At 35.3% G+C, this 23,337-nt stretch overlaps 1 protein-coding gene across 1 annotated transcript in view; it reads right to left on the bottom strand.

The window, feature by feature from the left end:
• DCP1A (decapping mRNA 1A) overlaps nt 1-23,337 on the bottom strand; it is a 50,897-nt gene that overhangs the window by 12,954 nt on the left and 14,606 nt on the right. The window contains exons 4-6 of the mRNA XM_039867439.1: nt 12,868-12,934; nt 7,853-7,991; nt 2,488-2,601 (exon numbers count right to left, since the gene is read on the bottom strand). Coding sequence (XP_039723373.1) covers nt 2,488-2,601; nt 7,853-7,991; nt 12,868-12,934 — 320 coding nt within the window. The remainder of the gene's footprint in view (nt 1-2,487; nt 2,602-7,852; nt 7,992-12,867; nt 12,935-23,337) is intronic.

Raw genomic sequence — 23,337 nt, 5'->3', positions numbered from 1 at the left:
GTTTTACATTGTTCCTTCTCCATCCCACAGTTCTTGCTGTTAAGAGACTTTCATATTTCTCTCTGGACCTATTGTGTCCATGTCAGATTTCCTACTTGGTCAGTGCACTGAACACACTACAAAGTATGCATATTCTTAACCACAGGAATAAAACAAAACCAACTAGAGAAAGAGTCCTAAGGAAATTTGAATAAGTGAATTATGAAACAAATGGGATATTATCAAGGCTTGACAGCATTATTTGCTCTTGAGCACCAGATGGCAGTGCTACTAAACAAATGTACTATCTGTGTAGGTGCTGAATATAGATTTAAACTAATTTTAGTTAATCACCACTATTTGCATTAGAGGGTACAATTCTCTGAGTGTCTACCACTTGCATTATGTATGTCCACAGATCCATCACCAGTGCTTTTTTTTGAAGGGCTAAGCACCCATGACTTGCCACACTCATCTTTCATCTTTTGATAAACAGTGCTTTATGATTTTTTAGGCATTTTGGGGGGTCTAATTCTTCATTTGGGTCTTACAATAACTCTGAATGGGACAATGCAAGAATCCCGACCCCGTGATTCAGAAAGGAAAGGGGAAGTAACTGGCCCACTGAACACTCATGGCTGATAAACTAGACCAGAGAAGGAATCTAGTGACCCTGAGCCTTCCTTTCTTCCCTCTCTCAACATGTATTTTTTTAAAAATTAGATTTTACATAGCATAGCTTTTGAAATATATTTGACCTTCAGGATCCTAAATACTAAATACAAACAGTAAAAATGGAGTGTAGGAATGTAGTATACAAAATCTGGTTTAAATTAATTATCTAAATACATCAAAACAATATGGAAACATAGCTGATGGAATATAAAACAGTACAGCCTCTCTGGCAAACAGTACGGCAGTTTCTTATTAAATTAAAACATGCCATTACCAAATGACCCAACATTTGCATTCTGGGGCATTTTTCCCAGAGAAAGAGAAATTTATGTACAAAAAGCTGCACATAAATATTCATAGAAGCTTTATTTGTAATAGCTCAAAACTAAAACTCCAGATGTCCATCAACAGGTGAATGGTTAAAAGTGTTAACATTACTCAGCAATAAAAAGTAACAAACTACAGATACACATAACAATTCAATGAATCTCCAGGAATCATGTTGAGTTGAGAAAGACAATCCTAAAAAGTTATATTGTATAATACCATTCATATAACATTCTTGAAATGACATTATAGAACTGAGGACAGATGAGTGGCTGTTAGGGGTTAAGGGTAAGAGGAGCGGGGAAGGCAGGAAGGGTATGAAGGGAAGTCAGTGTGATAATAAAAGGGCAACACATAGGATCCTTGTGGTGATGGAAGTCTTTTGTATCTTAACTGTGGTAGTGGATACAAAGCTATATACATGAGATACAACTGCAAAGAACTACATATATACACTTATACACACGCACAAATGAATAAAAGTAAAACAGAGGAAATGTGAACTAGATGGGTAGACTGAATCAATATCTTGGTTGTGATATTGTACTATATTTTGCAAGCTGTTATCAGTGAGGAAATAAGTTAAGGTACATGGGAGCTTTCTGTATTATTTCTTTGAGAATCTATAATTATCTCAAAATTAAAAGTTTAATTAAAATGCTATGGGTTTTACTTGTTATTTGCATTTCACTTACCAAGCTCTCAGTTATAAAGAAAACTAATCAGCCAACAAATATGTTTAATACTAGATGCTGAGAACACAGCCATGAGGAGGAGAGACAATGAATATGTAAGAAAACCACAAAACCATGTTATCTGGGTCAGGTCTTAGATAAAAAATAAAGCACAGTGGACAGGGGTAGTGAAGGATTGTTATTTAAAATAGGGTGGTCAGGGAAGGTCTCACATATATGGAGGACACCTGAGACCTGAAGGAAGGGAGTGAGCCATATATGGGAGGAAAGTATTTCAGGACAAGGGAATAAGTGTAAAGGCATGTCTCAAGGCAGGAGCAAGTCTGGCACATTTGTGGAAAGGCAAAAGATCCAGTGAGACTGGGGCCAAGTGAGCAAGGAAGAGAGGTAGAAGATGAGACCAGGGATAGGGGGCCAGAGCACGTAGGGCCTTGTGGGCCACTGTCAAGACCCTGGCTTTTATTTGAGTGAGATGGGACACCATTGGAGTTTTAAGCAGAGGAATGCCAAGATATAACTTACGTTTTACCAGGATTACTCTGGCTGCTGGGTTAAGAATAAGAAAGGGAGTAATGAGGGCAAAAGCTAGAAACCAGACAGGAGGCTAGTACAAAATTCAGATGAAAGACTAAACTATAGTGACAGTTACATAGGCCAGGGAAAATAACACAAGTGGATGTCATTACGTTGTTGTCTGTAGGTATCATGACAGATAAATGACAAATCAAACTTGTACTGCATTAAAATCCTTACAAAATGTTACTCTGTGTTTTGTTATCTTGGACAAAGCTAGGGCTTTAGCCATACAAACCTTATCTTGTGACCCGGACGGCATCTCTTCTAGAGTCTCGGTGCTTCCCAGATTGGAGAGCTGAGTACTTGGCTGCAACCCAGGGCTGGAGATATTTGAGTCGCCCATCTGATTCTTAAATGAAAAGTATATCATGTGAAAAAGTTTGCTGTCTATTATTTGGCTCACAAAATAGCATTTGAGGTTATCAGAAATGCTATTTTAAAAAATAAAACAATATCCCAAAATGTTTTGCTTTAGACCCTCATGTAAGTACCTTATATAATAAAATTTCTAGCAAGTTGAGCACTTGATTTTAGACAATGGCTTTAGCAACAATTGTTATTTTAATAACCCTTTTAAGGAAAAGCCAATGATACTACTTCATTATATATTCTTTTCCATTAAAATATTTTTCTCATCAGTTTTATTAAGAAATAATTGACAATACATCACTGTATAAGTTTAAAGTGTACAACATGATGATTTGATTTACATATGTTGTGAAATGATTAGCACAATAGTTTTGGCTAATATCCATCTTCTCATATAGATACAATAAAAGAAAGTTATTTTTTATTTTTTAAGTTAACATACAGTAAACTTAAGCTCTTTCGGGGTATAGAGTTCTACCTGTGTACCCATCACCATAATCAAGATATAAAATAGCTCTATCACCCCCAAAATCTCCCTTGTGCTGTGTCACGCAGTAGTCATGTCCTCCCTCCATTCTTGGAAACTAGTGATCTGTTCTATCACTATAGGTTTGTCTTAAGAATGTCATAAAAAATGGAATTCTGGCTTCTTTCACTTAGCATAATGCCTTTGCGAGTCATCCAAGCTGCTGATTGGTATTAATGTTCATTCCTTTTCAGTACTCAGTAATATTCCATTGTATGACTGCATTACGGTTTGTTTGGCCATTCGCCCACAGGAGGACATCCGCACTGTTTCCAGTTTTTGGTTATTATAAAGACAATTTCTATAAACTTTCACATACAGATTTTGTGTGGACAAAAGCTTCATTTCTCTAGAGTTAATACCCAGAAGTGGTATTTCTGGGTCATACAGTAAATATATTTTTCTTTTAAATTTTATAATTTCATGTTTTCCATTTATGATCCATTTTGAGTTACTTTTGTATAAGGTGTTAAATTTAGTGTTTTTTTTTTTTTTTATTGGCATATGGATGGCCAATTGTTCCCAATACCATTTGTTGAAATCACCATATACTCTTCAAAATTAAACTAAGTTTTAGGTCTATCACAATTACAGATGATGAAATAGTTGTAAAATGTTTTAAAATTCCTGTTACCTTGTATATAACACTAAAGGTGTTAAAGATAACCCTAAAAAAAGAATCACTAGATGGAGATGGAATTATAAAGCTTTAGAAACTTAGGTTCTATTTGGGCAAACTGATACAGCATCTATGTGGTGAAGATTATACATGTCGAAATGGATACCAAATACGGTTTAGAATACTCAAGATTAAAAAAAAAAGCTCCAAACTTCAGTGCAGAGACAGATTAATTTTCTTGATACCGCACTATAAATATGTGCTTAGCACAGGGTACCGAATGTTAAATGAATAATATGCTTTTTTTCTATTCAAATGCCTTAATCTTTATATTATTTCAAAACAAGTGTTACTGTTTACGCAGTGTTTCCCATATAACTAGAGGTGAAGTAGTTTGTGAAAGCCTATGAAATATCTTCTAATATATTTCTTTGTGCAGTATTGCCATCAACATGTATCGACAACTTAAGGATAATGCTTGGAATTGAACTGTATTAGAGAAAACATAAAACACTGTTCATAATAAATTCTTAAAACAGAGGTATAAAATGTTTCAGACATTTTAAAGATTAGGAGTTTTCACATAAAAACTCAGCTTGTCATTTTCAGAGAGAAGCTGGATAATTTGGGAACTAGCTCATTTGGCAACAACTGGCTGGAGGTGAGCTGCAACTGATCCTTTGACACAGTGACAAGCTCTCTGTATCGGTTCCACTGTGGCCCTCTGTAGGTACTACCATGGCCCATATTGTTTTGGGGGCATTTGAGTCTGCGATACTTAATTCAACATGATCTACGAGATGGGCTGTATTTTTAAAGGTCTCCGGAACTTCAAATATTTTTTCATATGTGTGCAGGGCCATTCTTGAAAGATTTATTCTGAGTTGTTTGTTAATGACAGTTTCCAGTGTTTGTGAGGACAATCACAGACAAACTTTCTGGAGGGAAATTTTACAATATTTGGTAAAAACAATGCGTAAATGGCAACATATTTTTTAAAATGTCAAAATCCTCTGATCTACCAATTCCATTTCAAGTAACATATCTTCAGAGAGAAAATGTATGTGATGACTTAGCTACAAGGATATATATTCTGAGTTCTCAACAGAAAGAATCAGAAAAATCTACAGTATTGTTTATATAAGACACAGAAGGAAAAATATGTAGCTATTGACATCACAATGATTTTTTTAAAAAACTTATTTTACCAAATGAAATCTCACAGGGACTCCCTGTGTAGCCACTATCATAAAAAGATGCTGTTCTTTGGATAAAAACAGGTTACAAAAGAGTTAGCAAGAACTTTTAAAACTAGTTAATAAAACTAGCATATACAAATATACCACACACATTGGGACATTTTTATACATATTTCTAAAAGAATACATAACAAGGCATTAGCAGTGATTATCTCTAGGTAGTAAAATAATGTTTTTTTCTTTCATTGTAATTTTAAATATAAAATTTTCTATAATTAATATGTACTGCTCACATAATAAGAAAAATAATGGCGCTATTTTTTTAAGGACAAAAAAAGTCTGGGGTAAAAAAAATTTTTTGCAATTAAATTAAAACAAACAAAGAAACAAAAACAATCCCTACCAAAATCTAGGACTACATCCTATGGCTGGAAGCAACCCAGAATGGGCCAACTGTAAAGGACTCTAGTTTCAGCTCTCTTTCTTCACAGTAAAAAGAGGAAAGTTGGTTAAAACTAACTGTAGAACTTGGGGAAAAATTGTTTACTATAGAGTTTTTATGTACAAAGAGTCTCTATTATAAATAAGTCCCTCACTCAAAAGTATGGAATTTCATTCATGATATTATATACACCAGACAGAAGAGATTTAGAATTGGAATTAAATCCCATCCCTGCAGCCTAGCTTGCATCCCTGCCCTTTACTCTGTAAGTCTCCCAAGTCTCTACCTAAAGATAAACAAAGTGGCCATCTGGAACCATGCAGCAGCTGAGGAGAGCCCATCTAAACACTATGATATGAAATCATGGGTCGCTACTAAATACCAACTCCATTTGGTTAGCTGATGAAGACAAGAAATAAAACTGTTGTTTAAGGACGCTCTACTTATTTATAATTTTCAAAAACAGAAAGAACAAATTATAAAGTAAATATCAAAGATTTAACTAAATTCCCAAAGGTTTAGTTTTAATCTAAGCATACGAAACATTTGATTTATTCTGAAGAATTTTCATTACAATAGCAATTACTGTACTCTCTATATTCTTATTTTTGCAACGTGTAATTAATGAGAAATCATGTCAGGTTTTTAGACTGCCCACTTGTCCTAGAGTTCCTTTACAGCTTTGTGCACAAAAACAAGGCTTAAGTTCTTTCTTCCATTTTGTAGCTGAAGTTCCTTCTTTCATTTTGTGGCTGTTCACTCCTCAGCCTAAGGAGTAAGCCAGGCCACCTCCTGGAGTGTCTGCTCTGGTGAACAACACCTACACTTTTTGTCCTGTGTGGCACCTTGACCTAGTCATCACTAGAACAGGTGACAGAGCCCTGAACTTATTAGTTACCTGTTATTAGAACACAGAAAGGCCTCTATAAAAACAGAATAAGGCATCTATATAGATAACCCAGACCTCATTAAGAATATGAGAGGGGAAATTGGGAAATACAACGTAACCTAAAAGTTCAGAAAAATGATTCTTGAAATTTATTCTTATCTAGTTTCTTAAGAATCAAAGAATTTATCATAGAGATGATTGCTTTTCTTACACTAATTTTCACAGATCCATAAATTCCTCCTAATTCTCTACAATACATTGAGGAATAGGGTACAACCTGAAACTTCTCATGGGCTCTATCTACTGTATACTTATTTACCTAGGAAGTCAGACTTCCTTCGGTTTTTGAAGGTAGAAGGTTCATTGTAGTTTATGGTAAATGTGACTCTTTAGTCAAAGGAAACTACCTTCCAGAACACTGTTTGAAATCTCTGTTCCTTGAACTCTAGATTCTTAAAGAGGTGTATGTAAAAAATGGTCCTATAGTCAAATCAATCTGGGAATTGGTATTACTGTTTTACTTATTGTGAGACCTCTCAGACTATTGAGCACTAAGAAGATGGGGGAGACGGGGAGGAGCCATGCTAACAAGATTTCTTTAACTTTGACTGACTGGAACCGTTTCTCAAGGATCACCTGTTGATGTACAGGATAGTGTTAGAGAACTAGTTGGGAAATAGGGTTTTAGAGAGTGCTTTTTACACCTTATTCCTTGATCTTTTAGTGAGGTGAGCATTAAACAAGAAGCAGAAGAATGTACTTAACATAACGTTAGTAAAGAATAAGGTGACAATTATAATTCTGCTGAAACAAAGTCCAACAGTGGAAACCTTCAGTCTCACTCCAATGAAGCGTGGAGCTTTGAAATGCTGATGTCAAGTGAAAAGCCAGGACAGTTCCAAAGCCACAAGATTTGAGGACCACTGAGGAAATGTCCACTGCTTGACACACAGTAGACAATTCATAATTATGCAATGAATAAATTAACAAATGCTCACAGCTTTCATTTTATTCAACTTTGGGGAGAAAATGTTTTATCGGCTAACTTTTAAACTAAAATACAAAACAAAAAAAAATGAATTCTAGAAACTAAGCTTCCCATTTGAGTAAAATTCCAGATGATGCTTAATGAAGGCTGTGCACTTACTACCAATTACGGACTATAAATATACCCTTTCGTATTATAGGATCCAAATTATCAGAATACTGTTTGAAGACTACATAAATTCCTAAGACCTAGCAGAGACTACAGAGGGTGAAGAGGGGGCATGAAGCTTTTAATTACTTGTTGCAGACTAACTTTTGCACACTAAAAATGTTTTCTCTTACAGTTAATTTTACAGGAATAGAAAAATGCATTTTCAACTTTCATGCTAAATCAAAAGACTCTAATGTAAGCAAATTTCTTTCTTTATCTTTTGTCTTAAAACTATATGACATGTTTTCTTCCTGAACTAATTATTTCTGCTGACCAAGGAGGTGACTTTTCCGGTCCACCAACCCCCTGTAGGACTCCTCCTCCCCTTTTGGTCCTCCCGGTCAGCACACAGTCTCACCCTCTCATACTCATCCTTGGCTCTGCTTAGCATCTCCAGGATGTCAATGGGCCTGTGGTCACTGCAGCCGTTGGCCTGGCTGGGACTCTGCTTATCCCGAGCAACTTGCTGGGACCGTCGTGTCTCCTCTTCTACCACCCTAGAAGAGAACCAAGTTTGAGAAAGACCTGCTTAGATACAACCTGATCTAAGAACTCCTTTGATGTTCATTTTCCAGGGATAGAGGAAAAATGTCACATGGTAACACTGTCCTCACAACACAATATACAGAGCCTCAGTTAAATTACATTGGGAATATGTGACTAAACTAAACATCTTACTCACAACTATGTCAACCAACATATTTCACATAGAGGACAAAAATACAGAATTTCATTCTAGAGTTGGAGGAAACAGGTACATTAAAAACTCTACTGAATTGTCTCTCTTTTTTTGATGTATTTCAAAATCAGTCAAACTAACTGGTAAAATAAATTTGAAAATGGACAATGCCACCAAGAAAAAGGAAGCCTGCATAGCTGAACAACCCTCTATGGAAAGTCTGTCATGACACTGGGCTGGTAAGGAGAAAGATTAGCTTCTTGAAAATAGAGGTCTTGGTGAATCTTCAAAAGTGAATGATAGCACTACAAGCAAACAAAAGGTTTCCTTTACACTCCTTAAAAATCACTAAGTGAGTAACTGAGGTCAGGGTGATTGTGGCGATGCTCTTTATTTTGATTGGTGCTGCTGAAGCTAATTCTGTACTTGAGAACACATAAAGCCAAGAAAAGCTGAGGGTTAAGAATGCCACTGAGAGGGTTAGGGTCTTTAAATCTATCTGTGGAGTTTCATTTAAGAATATCCTCTCTCCCACACATAAAGATCTGATGCAATTACAGCAAAATGTCAGGAAGTAAAAGCTAGGTTGTGAGCACATGGGTATTTTATTGTTTCTTACATTTTTCTTCAAGTTTGGAATAAAAATAATAAATCTTAATAAGGCAACTTATCTTTCTTTTTTCTTTTTAAGATTCATTCAGGTTTCATTTCCAACTGTAATGAACAGGCCTACCTGCCATGGGATATTATGGGCACAGTCACAACTTGATAATTGTATTAACTGAGAATTTTATGATAGTGATGATGACAGGCAATAAAATAATTTAGTAAAAGGTTTGTTTTTATGGAATGAAAAGAATAGGACAAGAATAGGCCACTCAGTGTCAGTTTACTGCTTTAAAACAGGCTGCCCAGGAACTCCCATTAGTGTGTGCGGGATGGCTCTTTTTTTGAAAACATTGAGTTAAATACTATTAAACAGATTTTTTTAAAAAGCAGAATCACTGAGTGTTTAACATGCTAAAATTTATTATGAATCTCGAAGAAAGGTGGGCTTATATTTTCCCAAATTTATTTGCGAAATCTGAGGCAGGATTCCTATTCGGAAAATTCTGCTTTAAGATAATGGTGTCATTTCTTATCTGGATTCTTACAGCTCTTAACAGGTTTACCATTTCTAAAACAAAGGTAGAACCATGGTTTATGGTAGAATGAAAGAAGACTGGCATGTAATATGAAGATCAGAACAATTAGAAGAAATATTATTTCTTTTGTATCCATACTGGTAATCATCTCTTGGGAAAGAAATACTGTATTGTCATAACTGTGAGGCCTGTTGCAAAGGAGAAATATACAGTGGTTATTTTTTGATGGTGGATTACAAGCAATTTCACTTTTTTTGTGCTTTTCTTCATTTTGCATAATTAATAGGCACTCCTTTAATATTTAGAAAAAAGGGCTTTTTAAAATGACTTATTATTTAACACTCAGTTATAGGCAACACCAGCCTGGACCTACCTTCATCAGGGACTCTGATCATACAGTTTCCATCTACCTCTTGTCATGCTGCCTGGCTTGCCCATGCTGTAATTCACCTCTCCCTTGATCTGCACTCAATCTGTGATTTTGGTTCAAAAGAATAACACTTCTAATAATCACCACTGTTCACCCGTGTAACAGGCCACCTTATAAAGCTCACCACTGTTGAAAGCAGAAGCTGCCAGGTGGTGTGGAAAGGACTCTCACACGGATGAGGGTGGACACTAAGGCCTCTTCCAATTCAAACTCTGTGAGGAGCAACCTTGCTTCTCTCTCTTCCTCACAAATCCTTAAATATGCCCCTAAGACTATGTGTAAGATCAGGAATAATGCTCACTTCCATGAGTTCTCCAAATTTTATAGTCTAAGTAGACTAACACCAAAACAAGTTTTATTATTAAACAGTTTCTAGAAGACTGGATTTTCTCTTCAGAAGAGTCGACATTTTTCAAGTTTAGTGGATTTTCAACTTTGCCACTGACCAAAGAAAATTTCCAAACTGAATACAGTAGGTCTAGAAGTTTGTTTGCTCTCTTTCACAGCTTCTTAGTTTTATAAACATCTTTTGGAATAAATCAGTTTTTTACTTGGAAAATTTTCATTATGTTGCAGATGTCGAAATAGTGATGAGAAGAACTAAATTTAACAGAATGGGCACTGACAGGAACATTTATTTAGACATATAATATGCCAAAAAGAATTTTACCTGTAGTTCTGGTTAGCAGATATGACACTTTGAAATATGTAGCAAATAGAGCCTGTATGTAGGCAAAGTTAGAGCAAAGAAAGATAAAGTAGACTTTTTATCTTAGTGCCATTTATCACTAAGTTAATGTTAACATATAAGGTATTCTCTTTAGCCATAAATAGGCCAGACACTTGAAAACTCACTATCAACAGTTTCATGAGGGCATTCTTTAATCACTTTCAATACCTCCCCTGCTTCAAGTATAACAAGCTGAAAGCTTAAGCAAATGTCCTTCTTTTGGGCATTTCTAGTGAAAGAACCCTGAATGCTTTTCTTTTCCCACTCTGCTTCCTACTTCTACCTCCTCTTCCCATTTTTGAGTTCAATACAATATTTTCAAATAGGCCCTTAGTCTTCAGCTTCGTTTACCATCTGAAGTTTTGCATACTAAAGGTACACTTGCTCTGATGGAGAAAAAAAGTTCAAAATGGTTTCCTGTTCCCTGTGAATAGCTGTTAGAGCTCAAAAAAAAAAAAAAAAAGACCCACTCTCAAGGCCCGAAACCTCTCAACCTTCCAGGAGAGAAAGTGTACACAACAGACCTTTGAACAATGGAGGTGTGTGTGTGTGATGATGATGTGTGACACTGTGTGTGTGTGTGTGTTGCTGATTCCCCCTAACGTTGAAAATCTGCATATACCCTTTGACTCCTTCAAAACTTAACTAGTACTGTTGACTAGAAGCCTTACTGATAACATAGTCTAGGGACATCTATTTTGTATTTTGTAAGCTAGAGAAAAGAAAATGTTATTGAGAAAATCATAAGGAAGAGAAAATACATTTACAATACTGAAGTATTTACTGAAAAAAATTCATGTACAAGTAGACCCAAACTGTTTAAACCTGTGTTGTTCGAGGGTCAACTGTATTAATATAGTCCAAATTTTAGATACTCAAAAAAAATCTGGATTTCAAAAACTGACAATTAAAAAATCTGTCTTCTTAGTAAATAGAAGCTGCCACTTTCAAAATTACAAAAAGTAGTCGTCAAATAAATGGCTTTGTAAAAAAGTAGTTTTTATCTTTCTTTAGAGAAAAGATGTTCTAAAAAAGTGTGGTTCTAGAGAGCCAATACATTTTAAATATAAGTGACACAAGCTCATAAGGAACAATGTCCTCTGGGTGCACACGGTAATAAACATGCCCTGCCCTGTGAGCTCACAGCCAGAGCAAACAAAGCAGGGAGCTGATAAACATCCAATCAGGACATGTTACCAGTCCTGGATTAAAAACCTTAGCCATGTGAGCGTCTTTTAAAATGAAAACATACCTGGAACTGAGGTTTTGAAGTCAGATGATTTATTTACATTTTTACAAGAATTAGTTTTAAAATAAGACTGTTTTAAACAATTAAGAGTCTTTTCTCCTAAACATATAGATAAAAATCTTGCAGGAGAGCAAAGGGAATCTTGACAGAGGGAGAAGAGAGGTCTACATTTCTGATAATATTCGGGAAAAAAGTGAAAAGGAAATATAAGTGCACCAGAATACACTATCCACTGTAGCATTCTGCCCAGAGCTCTGTAGCATCTTAGGCCCCCCCTTGCACCATAATGTCTTGAGCTCCCAGAATCCAGGCTGACAGTACCAGCAATACAGATAAGCCACATGAGAGGTGGCTTCTGCAGGCTAGCTTGAGAAAAGAAAAGAGCCGCCCTTTAGAATGTTAATTCAATGAAAATTTTTTTCCAAATTCCAAGATTCTGACTTACAAAAAATATCCTGATACACAACCCATTAATGGATTGGGGACTACCAAACCTAGAATCTATGTCAAAAATAAGTTCACTTAAAGGAAGTAAACATGGATGTGTATAGGAATTCTCCATTGGCTATTGAACATAGTACCTACCACTTGTTATAGTGGAAATCTGGACAGAACCTAAATCAGATGCACTGCATATGGTGGTTAGGCTGTGCACTACATTTAAATGATATCCTCTGGAGCCAGGCAGTCTGATGGCACTAACCACATGTTTAACAGTAAGGTCCTGGTTAAAGTATGATCTTTCTGTAGGACTGGATACAACGCAGTCATTAGAAATACTGCAGAGGATTATTTAATGCTCTGTAAAAATGCTGTTGACAGAAAAAGTAGAATGTATATATGATACCGTTATTCTAAGAAACCATCAAACACGTCAACCTAACGTACACATAAAGAAAAAGACTGGAAAAAAACAAACTAAAAGGCTAACGCACACTTGGAGTGGAAAGAGAATTATAAATAATTTAGATTTCTTTAGGCTTTTCTGCCTTTTTCAAATTTTGACAACAAACAGGAAATCAGGGGGGAAATACACGCGTTACTACACACCAGTAACAAGGAAAAGTAAGTAGGAAAGTCATTTTTCATCTCTCATGTATCGCTCATGAAATAAATCTATAGGGTAACACAAATACTTACTCGGCCATGAGTTTGGCTATGCGGTGACAGTCATTCTTGTCATAAAACCAGATACTGTATATTGACACTTGAAAAACAAAGAAAAAAAAAGATGAGGGGAAATGAGGTTTCAACATAATATAAGTTATATATAATTGCCATGGAATGTCACAGAATTTATCAACAGACTCTCAAATTGTTAACAGGTCTTCTAAAAAAAATAATGCCTCTCCCCAAAAATGTTTAATAAAATGAGGATAGATAAAATATTCAGATGAAAATTACAAAAATGTTGGTTTTAGACATTTCCACATGTCAGTAAGCCTAAGATATCACTAAGATGAATCATTATTTTACATATCAAGAAAGATAAATGACACCAGTTAAACTAAGAATCAACGTTGATTGTAAGATGCATTCTAAATTGATTCTAAAATGTAGAAAAGTGTCTTAGTTATTGAAAACCAAGTTTACCAGCTAACCAAACAGTAGAACTTTTGAGTCTCTTGAAACTTAATATATAGAATTAATATTATTTTACAATACAAACAAAGCTTTCAAAACAAATACCAGCTCTATATCCATCCTATGATCAACTATGTTCACATCTGAAATGAAAGTGTTGGCTGAGCTCAGTTCTTCACACTTCTTTTCCAATTTTTTTATTCCCAGTATGGTAATCAGCACTAAGAAAGACTTCAAAAAATATCTGCTAAATAAATTTTATTAAAGATAATAATACCTAACAACTATTGTATATACTTTTTGGATAAGGTAGACTAGAAATGCTGAATAGATACATTAAAATAAACATATGGTTAGGTATGGCTCACTACTACCACATGCACCCACTGTGACAAGACTGTCCCAGGCTGCACCTCCTTTCATATTTCCAATGACTCTGGCACAGGAAGGGCAAGTATTATTATGCTTCTTTATTAAAAAAAACAACTTTCAGTTTTGAAATGTAGCTTCACACACATTGTAAAAAATAAACTGAGATCTTGTGTGCCCTTTGTTTCCTCCAATGGCAACACTTTGTAAAACTACAGCACAGTCAGGTTACTTACATTGATACAGTCAAGATACAGAACAATTCCATGGCCACAAGGATCCCCAGACCCCTTTTATAGCCACACCCACCTCCTGTGGTCCCCTTTCCATTTCGGACTCCTTGGCAAACACACTAACCTGTTTTCTACTTCTATAATCTTGTCATTTCAAAAATGTTATATAAATGGAATCGCATATAGTATACAATTTTTTTGAAACTGACTTTTCTAAGTTGTTGTTTGCATCAATAATTCATTCTCTTTTTTCGCTGAGTAATATTTCATGGTACAGACATACCAGTTTGTTTAACCGTTTTTCTGTTGAAAGACTTCTGGAGTGTTTCCAGTTTTTGGTTATTATGAACATATTGCTATAAATGTTCATGTACAGGTTTTGGTGTGAACCTAAACTGTCATTTCTTATGGGTTAAATGCCCCAAACTACAGTTACTGAGTCACAGAAGTTGAATGTTTAGTTTAATTAAACTGTTTTCCAGAGTGATTGTACTAGTCTATATTCCTACCAGCAATGTATGAATGATTCATACATTTCTCTCCATCCTTGCCAGCATTTGTTGTTCTATTTTTAACTTCATCCATTCTGATAGTTGTATAGTGCTATTTCACTGTGATTTTAATTTACATTTCCCTAATAGCTAATGATATTGAACATCTTTTCATGTGCTTGTCATCTGTATAGTCTCTTTAGTCAAATGTCTGTTCACGTCTTTTGCCCTTTCTAATTGGATTGTTTTATTTACTATTGAGTTTTTGGAGTTCTTTATATATTCAAGACATTATTAGTCCTTTGTGGGATATGTGGTTTGAAAATATTTTCTCCCTGTCTGCAGCTGTTTTTTTTTAATCCTTTTAATAAGATCCTTCCAGAGCAAAAGTTTTTAATGTTGACAAGGTCTAATTTATCAATTTTTCCTTTTATGGGTCATGCTTTTGGTGTCAAGTCTAAGAACTCTTTGTTGACTCTTAGTTCCAAATTTTTTTCCTATTTTTTTTCCTAGGTTTATAGTTTTACATTTAAGTTGGTGATCCATTTTAATTTTTCTATAACAAGGTTTAGAAAAAGATTTGTGTGTGTGTGTGTGTGTCCAAATGTTCCAACATTATTTGCTGAAAATTCTCTCTGAGGAATCTTTTGTACCTTTGTTAAATACCAGTTGGCCATATTTGTATGGGTCTATTTTGGGATTCTTTACTCTGTCCCATTTATTTATGTTTACCCTTCCACCAATATCGCACTATCTTGATTACCACAGCTATACAGTAGGCCTTCATATGGGGTTAAATAATTTCCCCCACTTTATGCTTCTTTTTAAAGATTGTTTTAGCTTCTAGGGCCTGTGATTTTCTATGTAAATTTTAAAATAAGTTTGTCTAAGCCTACAAAAAACCTTACTGGGATTTTGATAGGAAATACTTTAAATCTAGAGATCAATTAGGGAAGAGCTGACATCTTTACTATATTGGATCCTTCAATACACGAAAATGGCATATCTCTCATTTATTTAGGTCTTCTTTGATTTCTTTCATCAGTATTTTGTAATTTTTAGCATACAGATTCTGTACCTGTTTTGTTAAGTTTATACCTAAGTATTTAATTTTCTTTGTAGAGATTATAAATAGTATTCTTTTAAATTTGGGTTTCCACAAGTTCATTGGTAGTATATAGAAATGTGACTAATTTTTGTGCATTGATCCTGCAACCTTAGACCTTACTAAACTCACTTATTGGTTCTAGGAGTTTGTACATAGACAATCAGATCATCAGTGAATAGGGACACTTTCATAACTTCTTTTCCAATCTATAGGCCTTTCTATTTTTCTTTCTTGCCTTATTGCAGTGGCTAGAACTTCCAGTGTTGTATTGAATAGCAGGGATGAGAGTGCCTTGTTCTTGATATCTCAGAGGGGAAACTTTCAGCCTTTCACTGTAAATATGTAAGCTGTTTGTTGTAGATGCTCTTTTTGGTGAAATAATACACTTCTATTCCTAACTCGAGTTTTTAATTATGAACGGATATTGGATTTTGTCAGTTTTTTTGGTATGTGCTAAAAAACACAAAATATCTCACTTTTTTTTTCTTTAGCCTGTTGATATGGTAGATTACACTGACTGATAGTCACTATTGAACCAGCTTTCTGTATCTGGAATAAAGCCCACTTTTTAAATATTTCTTTTCTATATATTTTTGGATTTGCTAACATTTGGTTGGGGATTTTTCATCTAAGTTCATGAAAAATAATGGTTTCTGCAGCTTACTTTTCCTTTTCTGTACTGTCTTTGTCTTGTTTGGGCATCAGGCCTTATAAAATCAGTTGAGAAGTGTTTCCTTCTTTTGTTTTCTGGAAGAAACTGTAAAATTAGTGTTAATTCTTTGAATTCTCTGGTAAAATCATCTGGGCCTGGAGATTACTTTCTCAGGAGATTTTAAATTAGGAATTCAACTTATTTAATGGCTATAAGACTATTCATGTCATCTATTTTATCATGGTTGAGTTTTGCAGTTTGTGGTCTTGAGTTAATTTTGCTCTTCTTTTTCTAAATTCTTGAGGTGGAATTTAGCTGGCTCTCAGCCAGTATTGCCTGAAGGAGTGGGAAGAATTTCCTATGGCTAGGCTACCTGGTATGCCTTTGGTGGAGAAGGGAGCTCTGACCTTTACAGATAAAGACTGCTTCCCAGGACAGGCTATGATGTACTCCTCGCCTGCCCTCATCTCCCGATCATGGAAAGGGGGAAAGCACTCCCTTGGGGGCCAATTATTGTCAGTAGGGCTTCCAATCATTTCTGACAGTTTTGCTGGGCTTGTAAAACTGGTATTGTAGGCAGGATTCCCATTCGATTCACAGGAAGAATGAACCTACTTGGGCCACAGGTGTTGCCACACTATGTTGCTAGGCTGGATGGAGAATGAGAAACAACAGGCCAGGATCCCCTTATGTGGCTGGGTGGGAGGACTGTAAGACATCCTGCTGTTGTGTTCTGTCAGTCTGGGTCCCGCACCAGATCGTCTTTCTCTTCCTATCTTTCAAAGTTCTCCTGACTGTCTCTTGTGTTAGTTCTGGGTTTTATAGTTGTGCTTAACAGGGAAAAGTAAGGAGAAACAAGTCTACTCTATTTTGTTTGGATCAGAGCTTTCATTATGCACTTTTATGGATGGAAAACTGAGGCTCGCGGAAAGACTAAGTGACTTATTAATAAAACAAAGAAAAATAATCTCAGAATTAGAATTCAGGTCTTCTTATGCCTAGGCCAATAGTCTTGCTACCACACATCTATTACTTCATTAGTTTAAATAACAAAATTTTTTATAGAAACAAAAAGTTAATGAGCTTCAATTATGCTTGAAGATTCAAACAACACATAAAAGAAATATAAAAAATTAAGTTAAAATTTATACACTAAAAAAAGATACAATATAGGAAATATAAATGTTAGTACAGGAAACTTTAAATAAATTAAAAATAGATTTTTAATAGCTATTATTTGAACTCTATAAAGATACTATTGATATATATTAATTTAGAAAGCCACTGTTAATAAAAGCTATTTTAATAAAAAATTTAAATTTTTTGCTTTACCCTGAATTAAAGTAAATATATTTCTATAAAAGACTTCATGGCGAATCACAACTTTAAAAGTTCCTCTTTTAATTAAAATAACAATTGGACTTTTCTATTTTCATTGTAGAGTCAGTTAAAAAATTTGATATAGAGTGAGTAAATGGCTTCTTTTTAATGAATCAAGAGCATGAACAGGATTTTTTTCCTACTCTGTTCACAAGGAGACTTTTCTGGCAGGGAAACCTTCCACTGTACTAAAACTGTCCTAAATTGTTAGACCCCATGGTTAGCCATGTCTCCTGCAGGTGACTGCACGCACTACCGTGAGGCAGCTCAGGTTGGCTTTTGTTTTCGGCCTGCTGTGTATAGTTTCCCGTGTTTGGAGCCTATTTTTATAGCCCCCTTAGTTCACAGAACTTCAAAACACTACCGATGCTTCAAACGGAATCAATGTCCCATGAATAACAAGTAATTTTGGAATATTTTACATGAGGTCAACAGATTAACTTTGACATCCTCATTGGAAGAACACAGAAGCAGCCTTGTAACAGAGGAGATAACTATTATCTACTGCAGGGTCTTAGTTATGTTCTTAGCAGCTAAAGATTGCTCCAACATAGAGTAAATCAGATTGGGCTTTGAAAAGACTCCATATATGGCAATTATACACACTTACCTTTCTTTAAATATGTCTCTTCCAACCTTCACTAAAGAACATCCAAAACACAAAAATTTAAGTTCAAACGAATCCAGTTTTCCTCTAAAGCACACACCCATAGAACTTATAGGGATGAGAAAAAGTTTATGATATGCTATACATCAGGCTCACAGAGGAACACATTTTTTTTTTTTGGTTAAACAGAGTCATTTAATAATGTTTTCATAGGGGATTATAAACTAAACTCTTAGGAAAGAATTCAGTTATTGATAATCAAAATAAGTTCATCAGAGCTGTCAATTCATCATGCCAAATCTTAGGTCCCCCCTTTTTCTTCTGAAGAAATACACTAAAATTTAGAAATAAGACAATAAGACACATGCCTTCCACTCTTGTACATATCAAGTAAACTGCCAAAAAAAGCCAAACACTTTTCAAAGGCATGTTTGCAGAAGAAATAAAGATAAAGAAGCCATAATGATAGCTTAATGGGTAAAGGATAAGAGTCACACTCGATTCTGCCAAAAGCAGACCTGTAGAGGTTCAGACACGCATCTAAGAATCAGCTCTGTCTGCCAACATATCAAATGCTCAGTGCATACAATTGGCAAGAAGGCCTAAAGATCTGCCATTATGCCTGTCACTGTCACTGGTGAGGAAAGACAGACAAGTTCACCAGATAGCTAAAACTGCAGAGGACCTTATCTCTAAACCAAAGCTAAGTGTTCTTCCCTCAAGAGAACTTACACTCTAAGGCCCAAGACATTCTGCCAACAATTCACTTGCTGAAACAACCTGAAATAATTTTCTTTGATTAACTATACCACAGGGATTTGGCAAAACAGTATTTCTTTGCTATGGCAAATACTGATGGCATCCTGTATTATAAATGGCTTTTCTCAAGATGAAAGCAAACTAGTTCTTGGACAACCACCATACATCATGACTAATAATTAACAGCTGTCCTGAGTAAGTCATGCCACATAGGCAAGTCACTGAAGAGTTAAGGGATTATGACAGGACATTTAATTACCTTTAAGTTTAATTCCATGAAAAATATCAAGACATCAAAAAGAATATCTAAAATTAAATGTTTCCTTTTCAAATGACAGCACTTTTCTTCTGAAAGTGTGAAAAATAAGGCTGACAATATTGAGAAATTTTAAAAAGCTGAGAAGTAAGAGTTTTCCATTTCCTTAGAGAGCCTGTGTGTGTGAAGACCCAGCAGTGTATTTTTATTTGATGTGATACTTCACTCTACTTCTCATCTGGAGTGGTATACAGAATACACAAGAGCAAGAAAATCCAAGTTAATTTGGAGCCTTTATTAAATCCCTGAGACTTCTAGAGATCCTGTGAAATGTCCCCAAAATAGAGCGAAGAATCACTCTCATGCACATGTTGTCTCTTTGATTCATTTATTATTTAGATCAGACCTACTTTCAAAAGGCTGAAGAGGCTGAAGATTTTCTCAGTATGGTGCCCAGTAGAAAAGGGGTTTGATAACAGCTATTTGGTAATGGTGTTCAGAGTTATAAAATTTCTAAAGTCAATACTGACAAAGATTCCTTACACAAGGAAACAAAAACAAGAAAATGGGCTTTGAACATAGCCCCCCAAATTTACTCTAGACACAAGGAAAACCGTTCTGATTATAAAAATAATAGAATAGATTACATAAACATAAGCCTGTCCTGGCAAGTGAAAAAGCAAATGCCTCTGCCTTGACAGATCATTTAAGACAAGAATAAGCCAGGTGGCACCACATCAATATCAAAAGGTTGGGAAAGAGAGAGAAGGGAAAGGCTTCCAGGTGGATGTAGGAACACAAACACAGAGGAAAAAGGGTATGGATCCAAAGACTGACTGATCTGGGAGATTGTGGGAGGTGGTAAATAGGCAGGTAAGGAAATGCCATATACCCATAAGTAAGGCTGGTAGATAGGATTCAACTACCTTAGCAGCTTACTCCTTTTGGCCAAAAGAACACACTGCTTAAAACACCACTGAACACTAATATGGTAGAGATAGAGTCTACTTTTTAAAATTTAAATTGTAAATATTTATTGAACATTGATTAAAAGACCTGAGCCACATAATTTTAAAATGCTATTCTGTAAGCTCTTTGGTTTATTATTTTAAAATTTCGTACCCCTCTCTAAATTAAATCAAGTTTGAAAATATTTACCAGCAGTACTGCTTGCTGGTTCCTGTTAACATAAAAATTTCAGTATAGGATCCAGACACATGAAACGACCATTGAAGTTTTTTAGGGATTAGGAAAAGAAACCCAAGAATATCACAACTGATCTTACTTATAAATTTATTATTATTAAGTGATAAGCAAGTCCAAATAAAACAGTGAATCACACAAGAGTTTTCTCTCTGTTTTTAAGATTTATTGCCATTATTGCCACATAGCACTCGCCACTCCCTACGATAGAGCTTCCCCTAAGTGAGCACCACTCAAGTGATAATGGGTGAGCCAAAATGTTGGACCCATCCATCCCTCACTGGTGGTCTATTCACTCCAGTGTCCCACATGAATATTATCATTTTTGGGCGTCATAAGGGACAGCAAAGGGTGGGAAATATGGCTACTGGCCTCCATGGAGTTGAGTTCCAGTTTTCTGGGCTTCCTAAAATCAGCCAGATAGTATAAAAAAAGGGGGAACTTCCTTCCTCTCCTTTCCCTACTTCTCTTCTACATATTTTTTTGGTCAACTCACTAAGAGATCATTCCAATCAGGGGTCTAAGGCAAATGACCGCAGGGTTCAGTGGGATCAATGAGACTGTGGTGGGCAGACCTGCCCAGAGTTTTGGCTGACCATTAATAGTGTTTGCAGGAATGCAGGTGCTGTGTGACCATACAGGCCCTTTTGTTACAAGAAGAAAAGGTAGAAATCCAGATGTTATGTGTAAAATATCTTAATTCTTAAATGCTGACAGCATAGCTTATCGTGTGTCTTTAACAAAAAGAAACAGCTGAGCATGCCTGGAAGCAGTGACTTTGTAAGTAGCTCAGATCTGCCTGGATCCTCCAGGGTACTGAACCTCAAGGGCTCAAGTCTGAAGGTTTATTCTGCCTGCCCCACAGTGGCTTTGAATCTTCTTAGATTAGTAGTTTCTCTCAATTTTCACCTCCATAATGAACTTCACTATGTAAACACAAGGTGAAAACCTATGCATATACATATTAAGAACACATTTCTGCCACTTAGCTACAAGTAACTGTTGGTTTCCTTTGTGAGTTCTCGAAAGAGAAAACATTAATCTAAAAAAAATAATGGTGCACGCATGGTTAACTTTTAAAATCTTTACAATTAAGATAACACACACACACACACACACAAAAGAGAACAATGGCTTTTTACCTGACACCACCACATTAGGTGGAAAAAAGCCTTAGTGAGGCATCATGAAAAGAATCTGCTTTGGAAATTCTAAAATGTTTGTGGACTTACAAAGTTAACAAGAAAGTACCTGGTAGAGGCTCTACTAAAATACTCAGCAGCGGCCTACAACATAAAGTAATACAGATTTTTGAAATGTCTGACCTAACACTGTCACCAGGGGTCTAAGTCGCTCTATGTTTTCATGGTGTTTTTACCTCTTCAATCTACAAATGTGGCAACAGCAATGCTCTTTCCTTATCTTGGTCCAGAAGGCCAGACTAATGCAGTTGCCACAGATCCTTTCTCTTTCACTGATTACAGAATCATACCCACCACAGCAGTGCTGCTGCTGATGGTGGAAGACTGCCTTTCTTCAGGCTAAGGAGCACTGTGCTGAATTCAAAGATCACAAAGAATGAACTGTGGAACTTTAAAAAATTGTTTATAAATTCCTCTTTCAGTTTGGAGGTAGAACTCACAGTTTTTGACTTGACAAACTATAAACTCCACTTGCAAGGAAATATCCTGCACTATGCTTTAAAGTCTGAAGATTCATGCCAAAGGCCAATAGCCACCTACCACCTCTACTGTTGTGAGTTTTGCCCTTGAACAGAGAAAAGACAAGCAGAGACCAAAAAAAAAAAAAAAAAAAAAAAAAAAAAGAAAGAAAGAAAAGAGCACACACTACAGTATTTCTTCAACTAAAACTTTCCATTTGGCAGCTGTATTTTCAACACTATGGAAATGAATCTCCCTGCTTTTTCTAGTGATCTAATTTTAATTAAAAATGCTCTGCATCAAGAGACTGATGTCCGATATAAAGGAAAAGTTGTAAGTGAAGCAGAAACAAAGGGGTACTTCTCACAGGCTTCTGAAGGTAAGTTCTTAAAAATATTAAATAGCAATAGCATTTTTATTTTCAATTGTTCTTGCTATGGTAAATTTTTTTTTTGTTAAGCAAGTCATGGAACAACATACTTTGTTCATTTTTCCAAAAATGCTTTTGAATTATAGAAAATATTTTGAAATATGAAAAGTGGTGTTCAGTGGGAGACCTATACCTGGGCGGAGGAAACATGAAGAGTTCTCCTTGTCTCTCTGGTGGATTTGATTTTCACTATTCCTAGCCTAATCATTCTAATTTACAACTGATAATTCTCAAATCACACACCTTAATTAATTTTTACAATTAATTGACAGGGTTGTTTTAGAAATAAATAGGCATAGCAGTGGGATTAATACAGTAGCATATTTCCTTAAGAATCTTGATCCTTACCAGAAAGGCAGAGTTCTGACACTAAAAGTTCTCACCCAATTTAATGACTTCTGTTTATAATTTTCTAAGAAACTATAATAGAACTTAAAGACTAAAAAATTTAAGTTCTCCAAAAGTACACAGGCTTTAATTGAAATGGCATGTAGCCCTTGGTAAAGTGCTTCGCAAATGACAGATATCCAATAAATATCACTGAATTAAGGTGTGCGTTTGAGTTAAATAATTACCTTGTTTGTTTAAAAAAAGACAATACTGAAATAGTTTTTGCAAAAGAAAATCATTAAATGCCATAATTGATTTTGCAGAGCTTAATGGTACCACAAACCTTTATCTTAATATCATCTATTAACCAGGTTATACTGTTAAACTATTTAGCTATACCAAAGAGAAAAACCAGTTTTGCTTGCTTTTTTTTGTTGATTCAAATACCAAATTTTGGATTTAAAAAATTTGCTCATACTCCACCTTATAAAATATTCTTGAGGCATTTCATAATTAAGTTGTGAGCATATATGTTAAAAACAGATTC

This window comes from Pteropus medius, unplaced genomic scaffold, assembly GCF_902729225.1.
Source record: "Pteropus medius unplaced genomic scaffold, Ma_sr-lr_union100, whole genome shotgun sequence".
NCBI classification, from domain to species: Eukaryota; Metazoa; Chordata; class Mammalia; order Chiroptera; family Pteropodidae; genus Pteropus; species Pteropus medius.
The sequence above is the reverse complement of the archived record's forward strand: the minus strand, read 5'-3'. Positions and strand labels throughout refer to the sequence as shown.